Source organism: Fundulus heteroclitus, chromosome 16, assembly GCF_011125445.2.
Source record: "Fundulus heteroclitus isolate FHET01 chromosome 16, MU-UCD_Fhet_4.1, whole genome shotgun sequence".
Lineage (NCBI taxonomy): Eukaryota > Metazoa > Chordata > Actinopteri > Cyprinodontiformes > Fundulidae > Fundulus > Fundulus heteroclitus.
The window spans coordinates 22,455,291-22,471,402 of NC_046376.1; the positions used below are offsets into that span (position 1 = coordinate 22,455,291).

General features: G+C 43.9%; 1 protein-coding gene across 1 annotated transcript; it reads right to left on the reverse strand.

The window, feature by feature from the left end:
* Positions 1-635: 635 nt before the first annotated feature.
* LOC105933042 (retinoic acid-induced protein 1) lies at positions 636-15,706 on the reverse strand. Its single transcript, XM_012872411.3, has 4 exons — positions 9,168-15,706; positions 8,959-9,052; positions 8,021-8,070; positions 636-2,321 (listed from the first exon to the last, which is right to left on the reverse strand). Exons 1-4 carry the CDS (start codon positions 15,627-15,629, stop codon positions 2,313-2,315), a joined length of 6,615 nt encoding a protein of 2,204 aa, XP_012727865.2. The 5' UTR covers positions 15,630-15,706; the 3' UTR covers positions 636-2,312.
* Between the last annotated feature and the right edge of the window lie 406 nt (positions 15,707-16,112).

Consider the following 16,112-nt stretch of genomic DNA (forward strand, 5'->3'; position numbering starts at 1 on the left):
TTTTCTTTGCTGGTGTTTTTATAACATTTTATTTTAATATCTTGAAACTTAAGATCAGTTTGAATATCTGCTTATTCAATTTAGCCTAAAAAACAACAACAACACAAATGCTAATTTAGTTTAAGCTGGCCTAATTTTAAGGGAAAATCAAAACAGCCACATATTGTTTCTCTTTATTGGGTTAAAATATAATCCATCAAAAACACTGACAGAGACATTTCATGTTCTGGTTATTTTTTGTTTTGTTTTCATTACTTTTTCAAAAGATAAAAAGCTTTTTTTTTTAATGCACTCACCAAAATGGCAAGTGTTAACCACTTTAGCTGACATCCTGTTTTGTTATTCATTTGTAGTTCTTGAGATTTCACGTCCCTTAAGCAGCTTTAGAAGAATATTTTGTGCTGTTCAGATTTTTATGTGTGCGTTTAATGCAAATGCTGCAAAGCCCAAACACTTCCAGGAAGTCTCAGTAAATACTCGTCTATTAGATGTGGGAAATTTGCAGAAATAACAGGATTTTTAGATCTCGAAACTATGAGATATCGAAAAGGAAAACATGCTGTAAGTAACTGTTAACCCTAAAACTGTGCTGTCAACGTGTGCGCGTCGTCGAGGGAAGACAAAAACAGCAGGCGTTGGTTGTAGCAGCATTGAAAGGTGCTGGTATATTTAACATTGGCGTTACAAAAAACATTTCAAACAAAGTGATGCTGTGTCATCGAGTCCAAAACAAACAGACATGAAAATCAATTAAAACGGCATGCTCCCACTTAAGACAAGTGACATTCCAAAAAAGGTCTTTTTTTTTTTTTTTTTGTATCATCAATGGATTCTTTTAATAACATTTTATAAGCAATAACGTATTCCATTTTATAGAAAATAAACATCTCTAGGAAATACTATACACAATTATATTAGTACATCACATCTTACATTTAAACAGCGTCAAATACTTCTGTACACCATTAAATAATGAGTTTCGAAGAGAGGACGTTTGGTGTGGCGTTTTTGCACTCTGTTTTTCTGCTTTAATACTTAAATATGTCTCTTTCTGATATGACTAGAACGTTAACTGTCTCTCTGCGCAGCGCAGCGTTATATTGCCCGGCAGAGAGGAGGCTACATTTTTCGATACACAAACAGACAAGTGGAGCGTCTCTTTGCGCGGCTGCGGAGTAATTACACATCATCGGAGATTTCTGTACATCGACATGAAGTGAGATGAAACCGACTCGGCGTCCGTAATCCGAGGCCCCGTCTGATCCGCTTGGATGACGTCGTCTGCTCTATATACTGAATGTGCACACAGTTGAATTAAACTCAACAGATTTAATGGTTGTTGTTCTTTTTTTTTTTTGTTTGTTTGTTTTTTTCTTATATATCTATATATTTTAATTTCTGAGTAACACAAAGTCTGACATATACCAAGGTTGACGCAATGATGTTGCCTAGTCATAATGCACATCAATATACACCTTTAAAGATAAGAGCATTATATCCAAACAAACCAAAAAGAAAAATAATAAAAAATACTGTTTTTTTTTTTCTTTAGAAGCTGTAAAGCAACATAATTTACAGTTTCCTCGTTTATTTTTAGTTTCGTCTCTTGTTCCAAACACAAATGCAGACATTGAGATAGTACATCCAGTGGTTGGTTGCCGTATTCTTGTGTTTCTTCTCTTAGGCTGTTTTGGTAGCAAAACAGTCCAACACCATGATGCTACCGCCACCATGTTTGACACTTGGTACAGTGTTTTTATTTTTTTTCTTTATTTTTTTATATATATATATTCCCCCCCCCCCCCAGGAAAGATGAGATCTTGAGCTGAAGATGCACTTCTGCACAAATATACACAAACACAGGGTGAAGGTGTGGCGGTGGAATGATAATGCAGTGGTCGTCACATACGCACACGTTGAAACACACAGATGTGATCCTGTTGGCCCCCCCCCCGGACGAGGCGGCCTGTCCAGTTGTCTGAGGGCGATGGGAACACGTCAGAATGCGGACGCACACTCGCGGGTTCCTTGTTCTGCGTTTCCAATAGTTAGTCATGGGGTCCGGACAGAAGCACGCCCCCCCTGATCGCCATCGTCGCTGCCCCCTGCCTCGCTGTGAGGGAGCGTTTTGAGGAGGCAGCTGTTCAGCTCCCCAGTGTCTGAGCTGCTCCTGGCTCCGCACCTCGGCGCCGCCTCTGGCCATCGTGCTTGTCCATTGTCATTCATCACTGCATGTTTTTGCAGCATTTTTGGCTTGCAGGGTAGGTGGCGGAGTGATGATTTTGGTAGAGAAGGTGGAATGCAGGGATATCTTACAGGTCCTGCAGAAGAAGAGAGGAGAGATTTAGAGACATTTAAAGCGATGTTCCTCATTCTAATTTATGAGCTTTTTCCCTCCTTTGGTTGGGTTCTGAAAAAGCTTCAGGCAGCTGTGATGTAGGTGGAGAGCCTCCAGGCCACTTTGAGCTGTGAGAGAGAGGATTTTTTCTTTTTCTGCAGAAATGTGCAGAAAACATCAAAGAGAGGCAGCTGCATAAAAGGGGAGACGGATGCAGCTGACCAGCTTCGCTGTAAAAAGAGAACCGTGTAATTGCCCTGGTGTTCTGACAGTGGTGCGCTCACGCGCCTTGCAAAAGTTTTCATACCCCTCAAACCTTTTCTTCTTTTGTTGTAACGTGGCCGCAGATGGTCAACATATTTTACTAGGATTCAATTTGATCAGCCAAAACAAAGTAGGCTACTGCTAAATTGTGAAGTGAGATGAAAAGGATGAAATTTTAATGTTTTTAACATATAGAAATCTATTCCCTTACTGAATACTTTCTAATATTTTGTGATGAAGTTATAAGCAAAAGTCTTTTGGGCCATAAATTTCATTGGAATTTATGTTGCAATGATAAATAAAGACAATGATGATGATGATGATTAGAAATGTTCTGTCCATTCTTCTTTGCAAATTAGCTCAAACTCTCTCAGACTGGATGCATATCAGTTTTCAAGTGTCGCCAAAGGTTCTCAGCTAGATTTGAATCTGGACTTTGACTGGACCATTCTAACACTGAGGGATCCTGCTGAAAGGCCTCCACCCCAGACTCAAGTCTTTGAAGCCTCTACCAGGTTTTTCCTCCAGGATTGTCCTGCATTTAGTTTCATCACTTCCCATCAACTCTCACCAGCCTCCCAGTCCCTGCTTGAGAAAAGCATTCCTACAGCATGATGTCGTGGCCACAATCTCCCATTGTATAGTTTTCTGCCACACATTGCTTCTTGCCGGCGTGGCAAACAATAGAGCAAAATCTAATTATCACGAACCAAAAAGCTTGGGACATTGTTTCAGAACCTAACTCTCGTTTACACTGCCCCACAGTGTCCTCCCTGCTCCGTCCGCTGTGTTTGTCGGGCTTCGTGATGCTGTTTGTTCACTGACGTCCTCTAACAAACCTCCGAGGCCTTCGCAGAGCAGCTGCATTTAAACTGAGATTAAATCACACGGAGAATACAATCGCTCTCCACCGCGTTCACAGCTATGTGTTGATCCATCACAAATCATGCTAAAAATAGACAGATGTTTTGGTTTTAAATCTGAGAAAGTGTGTGGGGAAAAAACAAAAACAAACGAATATTTTTGCAAGGCACTGTAAATTTCCCCTATTTTCCTCCTCGGCCTTCACGTGCCTCTCATTCGCCCTCCAGACTGCCGGCTGCCTATCCCCGGTGCTCTGCCTAGCCCTCCGTCCCTTGTCTTTCTTCTTGTGCCCTCTCTGTTTCTCTCTTTCTGTGTTCACGTCCCTGTAGTAGCACATGAGTTTTTTTTTTTTTTTTTTTTTACGCCTTTAGTCTCTCCACCTCATCCTCACAGGAAGGTGCTCCTCTTCTTTTCTCGCACCGTCTCAGCCTCCCTAGGTCTGCTGCTCCCTGGCGTAGCTGTCCTGACTCTGCTTTTCATCGCAGCTCAGTCGCCGACCAAATGTGTCTGTGTTTCCCCGTCTCCTGTGTTTTTTTATGCCCCGATCTTACAACTAATCTGCTAATAATCATCTCATGTTGATGCACTGATAATTTGTTACGTTTGGGTGCATTTTATCCAAACGCTTCGCTGTAAAAAGATAGAGAGATGCCTGTGACGTGGGGGCCCATGGGTGGGGTGCTTGTGCGTGTTTATCCATGTCTCCTCTTCCCTTTGATTAGGCCGCTCAGCTTAAATTGGCTCGGGACAGACGTGCAGCCCTTCAGATCCCTCAGCCTGATGACAGCTCTGCCTCAGCTCAGCTAACAACAATCTGTCTCTCTCTCTCTCCGACTTGCTCTCGTTTTCTTTCTGTTTCTCACACTTGGTCTCTGCTGCTGCTCAGACATGGGAGTGGAGGTGCAGGGAGGGGATGAGAAAGGCAGCGGGTGAGAGAGAGGCTGATTGGGGAAAGGGTGAAGGGAGGATGGAGGGAGGGGGGAAACAAAACTGGGAGCTTATAGGATATCAGAAGGTGAATGGATTGAGGCGCTGGGAGAGATGGAGCAGCGGGGGAGCAAAGAAGCGGAATGAGGCTAGCAGAAAAAAAGGAGGAGGAAGGAGAAATAATGAGAGGAAGAACTAGAGAGCAATGGCGGAGAGAGAGCGTGTGGGGAGGATAACAGGCGGCGGTGGTAGGCGGGGTGTTTTGATCAGCTGCCAGCTTTTCATCCCTGCCAGTCTGCACAGAGGAGAGCGGGGAAGGAAGAGGGAGGGAGGAAGAGAAAATGCAGATGCAGAAGAAGGGGGAGGGAGGCTGGTGCCACCGCTGCCTCAATGCACTGCTGCTCTCTGCTGAATGTCAGCATCTCCAGCTCCCTCCACCACCCCCTCGCATTTGACCTTCCACGCCGTGCTGCAGTGTCCATTCATCACCAGCAGATGGTGTCTGTCCCACAGGAAAGGCAGGTGTGGTGCAGCCAGTAAATGTGCACCAAAAAAAAAAAAAAGCATGGGGCCATTGTAGTTGCAGAGGTCCGAGGGTTTTCGATCGTTTTAGGTTGATGAGAATATTTAATAATCGACGAGTTTGGGATGACGAATCTGTCCTTTGTAGTTTAAAGATAATAACCACAAAAGTGCCCTCCCTTTTCCCCCCCCTTTTTACTCTGTTTTGCATAAGCTGACACACTATTCATCCTGAGCTGTGTCTTGCAGAGTATCCTGTATAACACACGTGTGAATTCACGTTTTGCATGTGCAGAAGTAAAGAGAGTTTGTAAAGGGAAAAGTAGGACAGGAAGAGGACCAGTGGTGAAAAGAAAAAAAAAATGCACTAGCATGCATCATTATGAAGTACCCCTCGTACGTCCAATTGTTCATTTTTAAACAAAAGAGAACATAATTGTTATGTTTTTAGTACATTGGCTCATTATTGGGCTGGCATATTGTCATCTACTTATGCAAACAGTCCCCCATTCATATGGTATTATTTTTACTTCATGCATGGAGACTCAGTGATCTACATTTAACATCAATACTCTAACATATTCCATGTTATTGTATTTCTAGTTCTGATTTTCACTGTTAGAAGCATTTGTCTTTTGATCTGATCCTAAGCTAATTTTTGTATTTTCTGCCATTTTTGGACTCCTAACACTGAAAGTTTCATTGGTAACCAGTCTGCCAACAGGGATGCAAATTAGTCCAATTGCAAAGGTACAATCCTTTGCTGGGAATATGTTGTCTAACTAATCAAAGAATCAAGAATCAAAAAGTTTTATTCACAATATCTATTACCATAATGAAATGCATGGTGAGGCAGATACTGGCTCAGAATGCGCATAAATGCACATAACACGCAGACACAACAAGTCACGATTTTAATTTTCTTCATTTATTTTTTTACAATGAAGTTGATTGCACTGGCCAACCACATCCCTCCCTGATGGTCTTAAGTGTGCAGATAGTCTTTAGCAGCCAATGAACTAATTTTCAAGTAAAAAAAAAAATCCGTGCAATGAATTTAGTGACAGAATTGTGCAATATGCATGGATGTCTAAACAGTCCCCGAGTGTGGTACTACACATTTGCAAGTGAGAGGGAGTATAAATGATTAGATTTACATCAGATCAGAAACTTGAGTAACCAGTAGTGTGATTGTAACATTTAACAGATTATGAACAGGATTGATGGTTAGTTGATTTTCAGCAGGGGGCGATAGCCCTCACAGCTTTGGGAAAGAAGCTGTTTTTAAGTCTGTTAGTTTTTGATTTAATATTCCTGAATCTTTTCCCTGATGGAAGAGGGACAAACAGTGCATTTCCCTGGGTGGTTGGGACCCGTGGTAATGCACCTGGCCCTTTTCTGGACTTGTGCAGCATAGACTGAGTCTGGGTCCTCTAGATGGCATCCCACAATCCTCTGCGCTGTCCTCACCTCCCGTGCTAAATCCTTCCTCTCTTGCACTGTGCAGCTCCCCATACCAAACTGTTATGCAGAAACACAAAATGTGTTTTATGCTTTCAATCAATGCTTCACACGAACAATCCTTTGTTTGTGCTCTGAGAACCTGCAATGGGAGCTTTAATCTCAGAGAAATTGTTCAAAAAATAGCCACCTTAGAAAAAAAATATTACTGCAAGGCTAGACCCCTCTCTGTTAGATTTTGTGTGTGTGTGTTTCCACTGGTTTAATATTGATTTATTGCCTGGAAAATGTTAAAGCACATAGAGCTATTGCCAACTTTCCATTTATACTTTTAAACCCATTTACATCACATTAGAAGCATTTATCCTTCAAATGTTTTATTTACAAACTGTAACTTATGGTATTCTTATTTCATGCAGTAGCCTGAATGTAGCACATAATTGTAAAGTGGGAGGAAAAAAATTATGCGTTTTAGAATTTCTTTATAATTGAAAATTTGACAAATGTTGCAGGGATTTTATTCACAACCCCTCGAGTTAAGATTACAATTACAGCTACAAATCTTTTGCAGTATGTCTGTACAAGTTTTGCACGCCAAGACAGAAATTGTTAGCAATTCTCTTGCAAAAATAGCTCAGGCTCAGTCAGATTGGACAGAGAATCTGTGTGAACATACTTGTTCACGTACGTTCACAACTGGATACAGATGTGGACTTTCACTGGGCAACTAACACTCAAATATTCTTTGATCAAAACCCTTTAAAGCCATCAATCTGTGGTTTGGACCCTCCTGGAAGCAAAGTTCCAACTGATCCCTATGCATCATCTAACAGGTTGTACCCCTGGAATGTCTTGGCTTTGTCCTTCTTTAAAATCAAATCTGACCACACTCACTATCCCTACTGAAGAAAAATTTTCCCACAGCATAATGCTGCCACCACTATCCCTACAGTGGAAATGGTGTGTTCAATGAGACGTGCAGTGTTGGTTTTCTGCCACAAATGAACCTTTTGGCTGTTCTCTTGATTACTGCTATCCTTGCCCAATTAGTCAATTAGTCAGTTTAGACTGGTTTGCAATGGTGCCATACTATTTCCTTTTATCAGTAATCCATTGAAATGCGCTCCATGAGATACATAAGTCTTTCAATGTTATTTTAAAGTCTAACTATGATGTTTGTTCAATAATGTCTTCTAACAATGCTTTAAAACTTCAGATATATTTATACTGACTTTAAGTTAAACACAAACTGACTTCTTTTTATTTGGTGGCCTCAGAATGCCAGTGATTACACTAGATTTTGTTTAGAGGCATCAGAATAAAGAGGACTTAATAAAAATGCATGCCACACTTTAGAATCCATTTGACCATTTTCCTTCGAATTCACAAATATGCGTTATTTTGCGGTGGTGTATGATGAAAATACCAATAAAACAACATTTCAGCTTGTGGTTGTAAGATGACAAACAATGCAAAGTTTTAAGGGGTATGTAATATATTCAACTCTACAACAGCATCCAGCTGAAAAAACCCAAGTATCAATTTGAAGACGGAAAAGCGCATCAGGTATTTAAACCTCATCGGCAACAAGGTTCAACATGCTGGAATATTATTAGGTTTGTATAACATTTTTTCAGTTCTTACCTCATGTTTCGGGCATTTGATGGAAAAATCATCCTCGTGGAATGTGCAGCCTATAGGCAGCAAGAGAAAAAGCAAAGAGGAAGATAAGCTAGGTGTCGCAGGTAAACAAGGAAAATTAATCGAACAGATGCACAACATTTTGAGCCCCATGTAGATGGCAAAAGCCAGTAAATGATAAAAATGCAAAAGAAAGAATTGCATCGAAAGTAAGAAGAAAGAGAGATGGGTGCGACTGAGTGGATGAGTTGCAGAGCATGCAGGCAGATATGGCTGGTGCACTCAGCAGGATTAAAAAGGGCCTCACTCCTCTCCGTGTGCTGGCTCTGCAGACGTGGCAGGCCTTCTAATCCTCACACTGTACCTCTCTGGCATGAGGTTTCACATGGGTAAGCCGTGTCACACACATGCTGACACTTCCAATGGCAACCGCAAACAGGAGCACACACACACAGATGAGCTGAGGGGACATACATATTGGTAACGTGCTTCCTAGATGAACATCAGGGAGCATTTAGGGAAGCGTTACACACCACCAGTAGGTGCACACACACACCCACATTCAGACCCCCGACAGCCGCGTGGATGGATGGAGCCACAGGGGTTGCAGTCAATAATGCACACATAGAAACTCTCCCCCCCCACCACCACTTTCTCTTTCCCTTTTCTTTCTTTCATACTCCTGCTTTCATCATCCCCTTTAATCAAAGCTCTCGCTTGGGTTTTCTTTCCCTCAGAGCTCTCAGACATATATTTTCGCATTCAATATTCCAACTCTTCGATGCATTTTCCCTCTCGGTTCCCTGTACTTTCTCTTGCCTCCCCTTTTAATTTTTCCCTCTTTTTTTAACTCAAGCTCCAACAAATTTTTATCCTTCCACTTTGGCTTTTGTTATACTTCATCCCACATGCTCTCATTGCTTCCCACCGTAGTCTCTTACCTATCTCTTTAGCGCAGATGTAGTGATATTTATAAGAGCAGCCTCTCCAACAGCAGCTGAGTGATGCCCCCAAAACCTGGCACTTGTGACAGCTCTGGGGTTCATCGGACAGAGAACAAAACAAGTAAAGAATCGGTATAAATCAATCAATTGACAAAAAAAGGACATGTCTGAACATGTGTTGAGTGTCTGCAGGATATTTAACGTACCGTTTGAGCTGACTTGGTGGCAGCTTCCTTCAGTCCATATAACCTTCCAGCGACCATAATTATCCCCTTGGTCCAGATGGTACAGTTTTCATGAGCCCAGTGCTCCTTGGCCACTGCCTCCATTTGTAGCCTTTGGAACGTGCTTTCATTGTCCTCTTGGTCTTTTGAAGTGGCCGTGCAGAGGCTCTGGAGCTGCTTCATTCTTCTGAATCTCTCTCTGAGAGTAAGTCTTCTCGGACCACCCTCCTGACACGGTCTTTCGGGTCTCCCTAGCCGTCGGTAATGCCAGTGATGGTGCCTGGTGTCACCAGCCTCTTCAGTGGAAGGTTCTGTATTTCCCTCCTTTTCTGAGTTCACTGTGTCTTCAGTCTTTGAGGAGGTACCTGGCCCTTCACTGCTGCTACTGTCATTCCCGTCGGCCTTGTTGGCGTCTTCCCTGAAGAGTTGTGTGTGCGTGACAGTCAGAATCTTCCGTGGAATACTATCCTCTGTGTAGTAGGGTCCACACAAATCCCCCAGGTCTTTGTAGTTGGGTGGTTTCCCACACAAGCAACATGTAAGACGCATATCCGATAGATTTGAGTTTACCAACGGTCCTAGTTGCATGGCAGCAGTGTGTGGTACTACTTTTGCAACTGTGAACGGATTCCTCATCCTAAGTATGCCCTTTTTTCTACGTCTCTGAAATACAACGGCGTCTTCAGGCTTGTTGACTATGGCACACCAAGAGGAAAAGTCTCTGGAGTTGTTGATCCGGACATAAGGACAAAAGGATAGCTTTGAATTTCTGTTGAGTGGTCTCCTCCTGATTCTTTTCACAGAGATGACCTCTGTCTGTTTTTCTGTTACAGTCACCACAGGACCCACAATAATAGTCTCCTCGCCTTCTATATTCTCTTCCCTTCTTTCCCTCTCTTCTTTTTCTCGTTCTTCTTTTTTGTCCTGCTCACATCCAGCTGCCCTTACGACTGCCTCAATAACCTCAATGGCATCTTTCATCCCGGGTTTTGGCCCAGGTTTTTTGTGGACCTTGACTGGCTTTCCAGAAGTTTGTTCAATTAAGGCTTGGCTTCTCTTCCGTTTGGTTGGGTTTGTAGATGGTTTTCGGCCTCTTCGAGGTTTTTGAATAAGTTCTGTAGTGACAGCCTGAGGGGTTTCTGTGAACTTATCTTGGTTAGTTGGTAGAGGGTCTGTTGACTCTGTAGTGGTCACGTTCTCCCCTATCTTTTCTACAGGTTGGGGTGTTTCTGTTGTGCTTGTCTCTTGCACTGTCTCATTTCCCTCTAAATTGGCCTCCCCTTTTCTTTTCTTCCTTCTTTGTTTAAGGTGCATTTCATGGTTGTTTTTAATGGCTCTCTGTTTTGCAAGCCTTGGAGTTGTGATTATGAGACTGTCTGCTTCCAAAGCTACTACGGATGCGTCTGTACTTTCTACCATGGCCCATCTCTTTCTCTTTGTTCTGACAGACTTTTTGGCATCAGTAGAAACACTCTCGGAAGACTGTTGTGTCCCCTCACCTACAGGCCCAACTTCTAATGCTGTCTCTGTTGAAGTCAAAGCCTTATAGTCCACAACATCCATCTTGGTTTCTGGTTTGCTTTTTTCCTGACTTCTGTCATTCTTGTTTGTAACCTCATCTACCACTAATGGTCTCACTATATCTGTTGTGGATTCCTCTTGACTTAGGTCATGCTTTACACTTTCCTGTGAAATATCCTCCATCAGGATTGCTCCTTCTTGCTGTTTCATTTCCTCCTTTGTAAACTCGGTTGTCTCAGTGTTATTTATTTGTATATAAGTCTCACCTTCCTTAAGGACAGATTCAGGAAAAGCCTTAGATGTGGCATCCTCACTTACACTGCTTTCTTGTTGGGTAGCTGGGAGGTGTTTCTTTGAGCTAGGAGATGTAATCTTCTGTACCATTGCCTCATATTTTTGCCCTCTGCCTTTGCGTGGGGGGAGTACTTTTGTTTTAGTGGGGCACTGAGGAGGCACAACAGGCACATCGCTGTTGGTAGATCCATTGCTGTCAGGAGGAGCATCTTTGAGTGAGGTAATGACCAGAGAAGCTTTCCTGGGTGGTCCTCGCTTTCTTCTGGGGCCTTGGACACTCTTCTCTGTGGGTGTGGGTAGAGCCTCTTCAAACAGGACCGGCTGTGGTGGCAAAGTTCTCAGTTTGGGCTTTGGACCTCTCTTCTTTTTTACAATTGTTGTGGCGATTTCTGGGCTAGATTTGCGTTTTAGTGTAGGTAGCGTCTTATCCTTCGATGCCTCAGATAAGACTGGTCTTGCAGGTGGTGCAGGTGAGTGTATGGAAATATCTGTGGTTATCATTGTATCAATGTTTGGAGTTTGAATTTTTTCCTCAACTATGGCCTCTTCTACTTTTAGAAAAACATCGCTGACTTTACTTTCTGCTGGTGTCTGGGTTTGAATGTCTTCCCCTCCCTTTTCTTTGTCTTTTGTTAGTTTATCCTGGGAGGGCTTTCTGGATCTTAAGACCATATTGTTGTTCTCCCTTTCTGGTACCTTTACCTCTGGGGTAGTGTGTTTTTCCTCTGTTGAAGGTTTTACATCCTGGTTTTCTTGGAGTGTTGTAGTTTTTAGAGCCTTTCTGGTCTGGCTTTGCTTTTCTGGAACTTGTTGTCTTGCGTTCTCTCGGTCCATCAATTTTGCTTTTGAAATTGATCCTCTGGGGCGACCAACTGGGGCTTTGATGGGAGCAGCGTCTATAGAGGTCAAAAACTCAGCAGGCTTGATCCCAGGTTTTGCACCTGGTCTTAGTGCTGGTTTTGGTCCAGGTTTTGATCCAGGCTTTAGTCCAGGTTTTGGTCCAGGCTTTGAATTTGCTTTTGGCCCTGGTTTTTGTCTTACACTGGTTTCAGTTTTCATGGGCACTTCTGATTCATTTGGTGCAGGTTTTTGACCTGTCTTTTTCCCAGGTTTGGGACCTGCTTTTAGGCCAGGTTTAGGACCTGGTTTTGGCAATGGTTTTGACCCTGGCTTTGCACTAGGCTTTGGCCCGGGCTTAGATCCTGGTTTTGGACCTGGTTTTGGACCTGGTTTTCTCTTCACATTAGGTTCGACTTTTTGAATATCTGGAGCATTAAATGAGCGAGTGCACATTCTCGATTGAAAACTATCTGTCAGCGTTTTAGGAGTCTGGCTCACAATAGTATCCTGCTGTGTAAGGTTAGTTTGATCTGAGAATAAAACAGTCTTGCTTGGGGGCATGATTGGTTTTTGCGTGGAGGAGTCTGTTTCTTCATGCTCCTTTTCTTCCTCCTTCTTTAAGCTTAACTGCCGCCTTAATGCCACACCTGAATGCATTGTTCTCCTTCTTCCCCTAGCATGCTTACGTCCGTATGTTCTTGGCTGAGCAGATGGGAACATAGGCTCTGGTTTAGCTAGTGGTGTCACAGCACTGGCACAACTTATGCCTGGTTCTATATCATCATCACCTTTTTGAGGAGATGGTGGAGTGTCTGCCCAGGAAGGGGCAGAAGGGAGTATTGACTTCCCTGGCAGCTGAGGAGAGTCTGGCTCCAGGACTTTAGCATCGCTGTGATCAATATGATCTCTAGCCTGAGCGGGAGGAGCCGCCTTGTCATTGAGAGCAGAGAAGACTGGCATAGCCGACTGAGGCTGAGGTACTGTGTCGCCAATGGCTGACTCCCTTGTTGAAGCATCTGTTGCTGTTGTTGCTGCTGCTGCATTTGGATGACCAGGCCCCCCTGCAAAATCAATGTCAGTATTGAGCGTTAAATTGTGACTTTCTGTTCTGCTGCAGAGATCTTCAGAAGGGCTCCCTTGGATATCTTCATCATTTGTGTGGTATTCAGTTAATAACAGACTTTCTTTCTCTTTAACTTTCTCCCTGACCTCTCCAGACAAAAGCTGCAAAAGAGAACCTTTTTCAATGTCTTTTTTCTCATCTTCATTTCCCTTATCTTCTTCTCCCTTTTCTACCACCTCTTCGCCATTCTCCTTATTTCTGCTTTCCTTCTTGTCATAGCTACACTCTTCCTGGACTTCAGCTCGGGAGGTTGGAGAGGTGTTTGCTGAGCTGTCTTTCTCTGTCGAATATTGATCCTGCTCAAGGTCTCCTCTTGAGATAAAAGGCAATGTTTTCACAGAGCTCTCAGATGCAGTTGGGGATTCAGATTTGAACGCCTCTGACTTCATCTCTTGACTAAAGTTATCTTTGTTACTGGAATCAGAGAGATCAGCTGGGGACTGTTCAACTGAGTCTCTTGCGTCTGAGTCATATTTGCTCTGGACCTCTTGGAACATTGTCTCCTCATAGCAATAGCTTTTTTCTGCCATGTCCATGTTTATTTTGCTGTAGAAAGTTGGGCATTTTTCCTCATCTGTCCATTTCTCTCGCTTCTCTAAAGGGTTGGTTGAGTCTGAATTACTAATGAAGTCAAGTGTTTTTTCTATTGCTTCCTCTTCTTTTTCAGCGGGTTTTTCAGTCCAAGCTGATTCTTCAAAGTTCTCTTTTACAGGCTGATTGATATGTTGTATATCTGGTGGAGAATCACGTTCTTGTTTCATAGGACTGGGGATTGTTATGCTTGTTGGAGACCTCTCATCACCAATACTCTTCCCTGGAGTACTCATGCCGTCTCTCCCTTGCCCTGTCTGACATCTCATAGGATCAGGGGTAAGGTTGTGCAGTCCTGAGTCCCCAGACCTTGTAGACATATCATCTGGGGAAGCAATGGAGCAAGAGGAGGCTGTGTCTAGACTGAGTTGCGTATTGTTTTGGGCCTGGGCTGGACTTCTGCCCTGGGCATAGTAATAGTACCCTCTGTCCAATGGTTCATCGCTACTGCTGGAGTAACCACCCTCATGGAGTTCCATGGGCAATGGTTGATGCTGTGGTGTAGAGTAGGGTTCATGCATTGTGCCCCCACTCACATTACCACCACTATCTGGGTATGGAGGACTTTTGTATTCTTCACCCTTCTTCGTGGATGCCACACTTCCAGTGCTGCTGTTGCTCCCACCACTGCTGCGCTTACTACCTTTCTTGTTTGCAACCAGTGCTTCTGAAAGCAGAAGCTGCTGAACATTATTGGAGATATTTTCCACCTGGGAGGTGAGAGCGTTAAGGCTCCACAAGCTGGGGTTTGATAACAGCTTCTCCGAGAAGCGCTCTTTCATTGTGGTTGCTTGTGGTGTCGTGGTATAGCTGTGGGATGCTGTGTGGGATATGCTGGGTGAAGGGTGAGACCGAGGGGGCATCAGCATGGTGTTTGCACTGGCTTGATCTTGCATACCAGCCGAAGAAGACGAGGAGGACGAGGCAGCTCCTGGTGTCATTGGTGGTTGGCCATACTGGAAAGACTCTGGGTTGGTCATTAGTGGTGAAGGGGTTGAACTGTACGAGGGTGAGCGCCCAACAGAGCGAGCGGGAGAATGGCTTGAGGAGGGGCTACAGGTCTGATAATACTGTTCTGGAGATCGGACAGGGAGCTCTGAAAGACAGTAATTTTGTTGGGGTTGATTATAGTGTTGGTATTTAGGGTGCGGTTCTTGGGGGTTGGCCATTGCCTGCAAAGAGGTCTGCTGCTCATAACCTCTGGGTGTTGGCTGCTGGTACCCATAGCTGTTCTGGGTTGACCTGTAAGCACCCTGTTTCAAACTGCTAAGTCTACCATACTGGGAATTTGGAGGTATGTTGTAGCCTTTATAACAATGGGGCATGGGACTACATTTTTCCATGTATGGGGATGGAGAGGGTGAGGGTTGAGGGTAGTGCAGGTGACTCTGGGGATACATCAAAGGTGAGGGGGCAGGGTTAGGAGGGTGGGGATGGTGGTGTGGGCTTGTATAACTTGGGGTCGAAGGCTGGTGGCAGGGGGTTTGGGAGTGCCCCAAGATATTTGAGTCCATGTACTGGGAGGAGCCAGGTGCAGGGGAAGCACCAGCCTCCAGTCGACCCACCATCTCCTGTTCATATTGTGCTAACTGTGCTGGGTCATCCCACTTCTGCTGGAGATGGCCCTCGCTCATATACTGCGAAGAATAATGTCCTGGGCCCATGTGATTACCATAGCCCCCAGGACCCTGCAGGTGTTGACTAGGGCTTGGTGGGGGAACTTTGCTTCCTCTAAAGGATTTCTTTGTCTGTGAGGCTGGAGAGCCCCCATTTCCATTTCCACTGCCTCCAGGGTACCCAGAATAGTTTTGTTGGCTGTAACAATCCTTGGGTCCTCCAATTCCAGCCGCTCCACCTGTTGGCGCATTTGTTGTGTTAGACATAGCCTCATAGCCTGACCTGTTTTGCCCTGGGCCAGGGCCTGGATGTGGACCAGGGCCTGGGTGTGGATGCTGCGGATGGGGATGATGTGGGTGTTGTCGGTAGGTCTCCAGGCGAGATAATTCATGGGGCTCCTGCTGATAGCAGGGTTGGTTGCTGTGGTAACCACTGGTGCGCTCACGGAAGGACTGCATAACTCACTCCGTCTGTAGCATGAGCAGGGAGGGGGAGGTATGATAAAACAGGAAGGGGAGGAGGGGGGTCTGGGGTTCTGAAGGTATGGATGGAAGAAGGAGAGGAAACAGAAAAAGAATTGCTGTTAAACTTGAGGTGTAGACATTTTTCAATCTGAAATGAACTTGCGCGTGGATTTCAAAAGTAACTTAAAGTTACAGTAAGTTTCTCTTTTTGAGAAAAAGACATATTCAGACACAATCAGGAGTTTAGATCCAAGGTAGATAATGTGTTGCATACATTCCCAAACACACATATTGAGTTTTATTTGCCTAGTTTGATTGGTCAGTGTACAACAAAAGCACTACTGATATTTTTCATTGTGTATATAATTCCGTGTCATCAGAAGAAGGCATTCAGACAGACAAAAATATAAGGTTATATGGAAATTCTGCTTTTCTAAAGACCACAAAGAAAAAATATACAAAGACTAACATAATTAC

Bases quoted from the DNA above. Each gene is read 5' to 3' on its own strand.
- LOC105933042 (XM_012872411.3), bottom strand. From the start codon at position 15,629: ATGCAGTCCTTCCGTGAGCGCACCAGTGGTTACCACAGCAACCAACCC. The intron at 9,053-9,167 runs GTACGTTAAATA...GATGAACCCCAG, and splicing joins CCACCAAGTCAGCTCAAACG to AGCTGTCACAAGTGCCAGGT. The intron at 8,071-8,958 runs GTAAGAGACTAC...TGCTGCCTATAG, and splicing joins CATCTGCGCTAAAGAGATAG to GCTGCACATTCCACGAGGAT.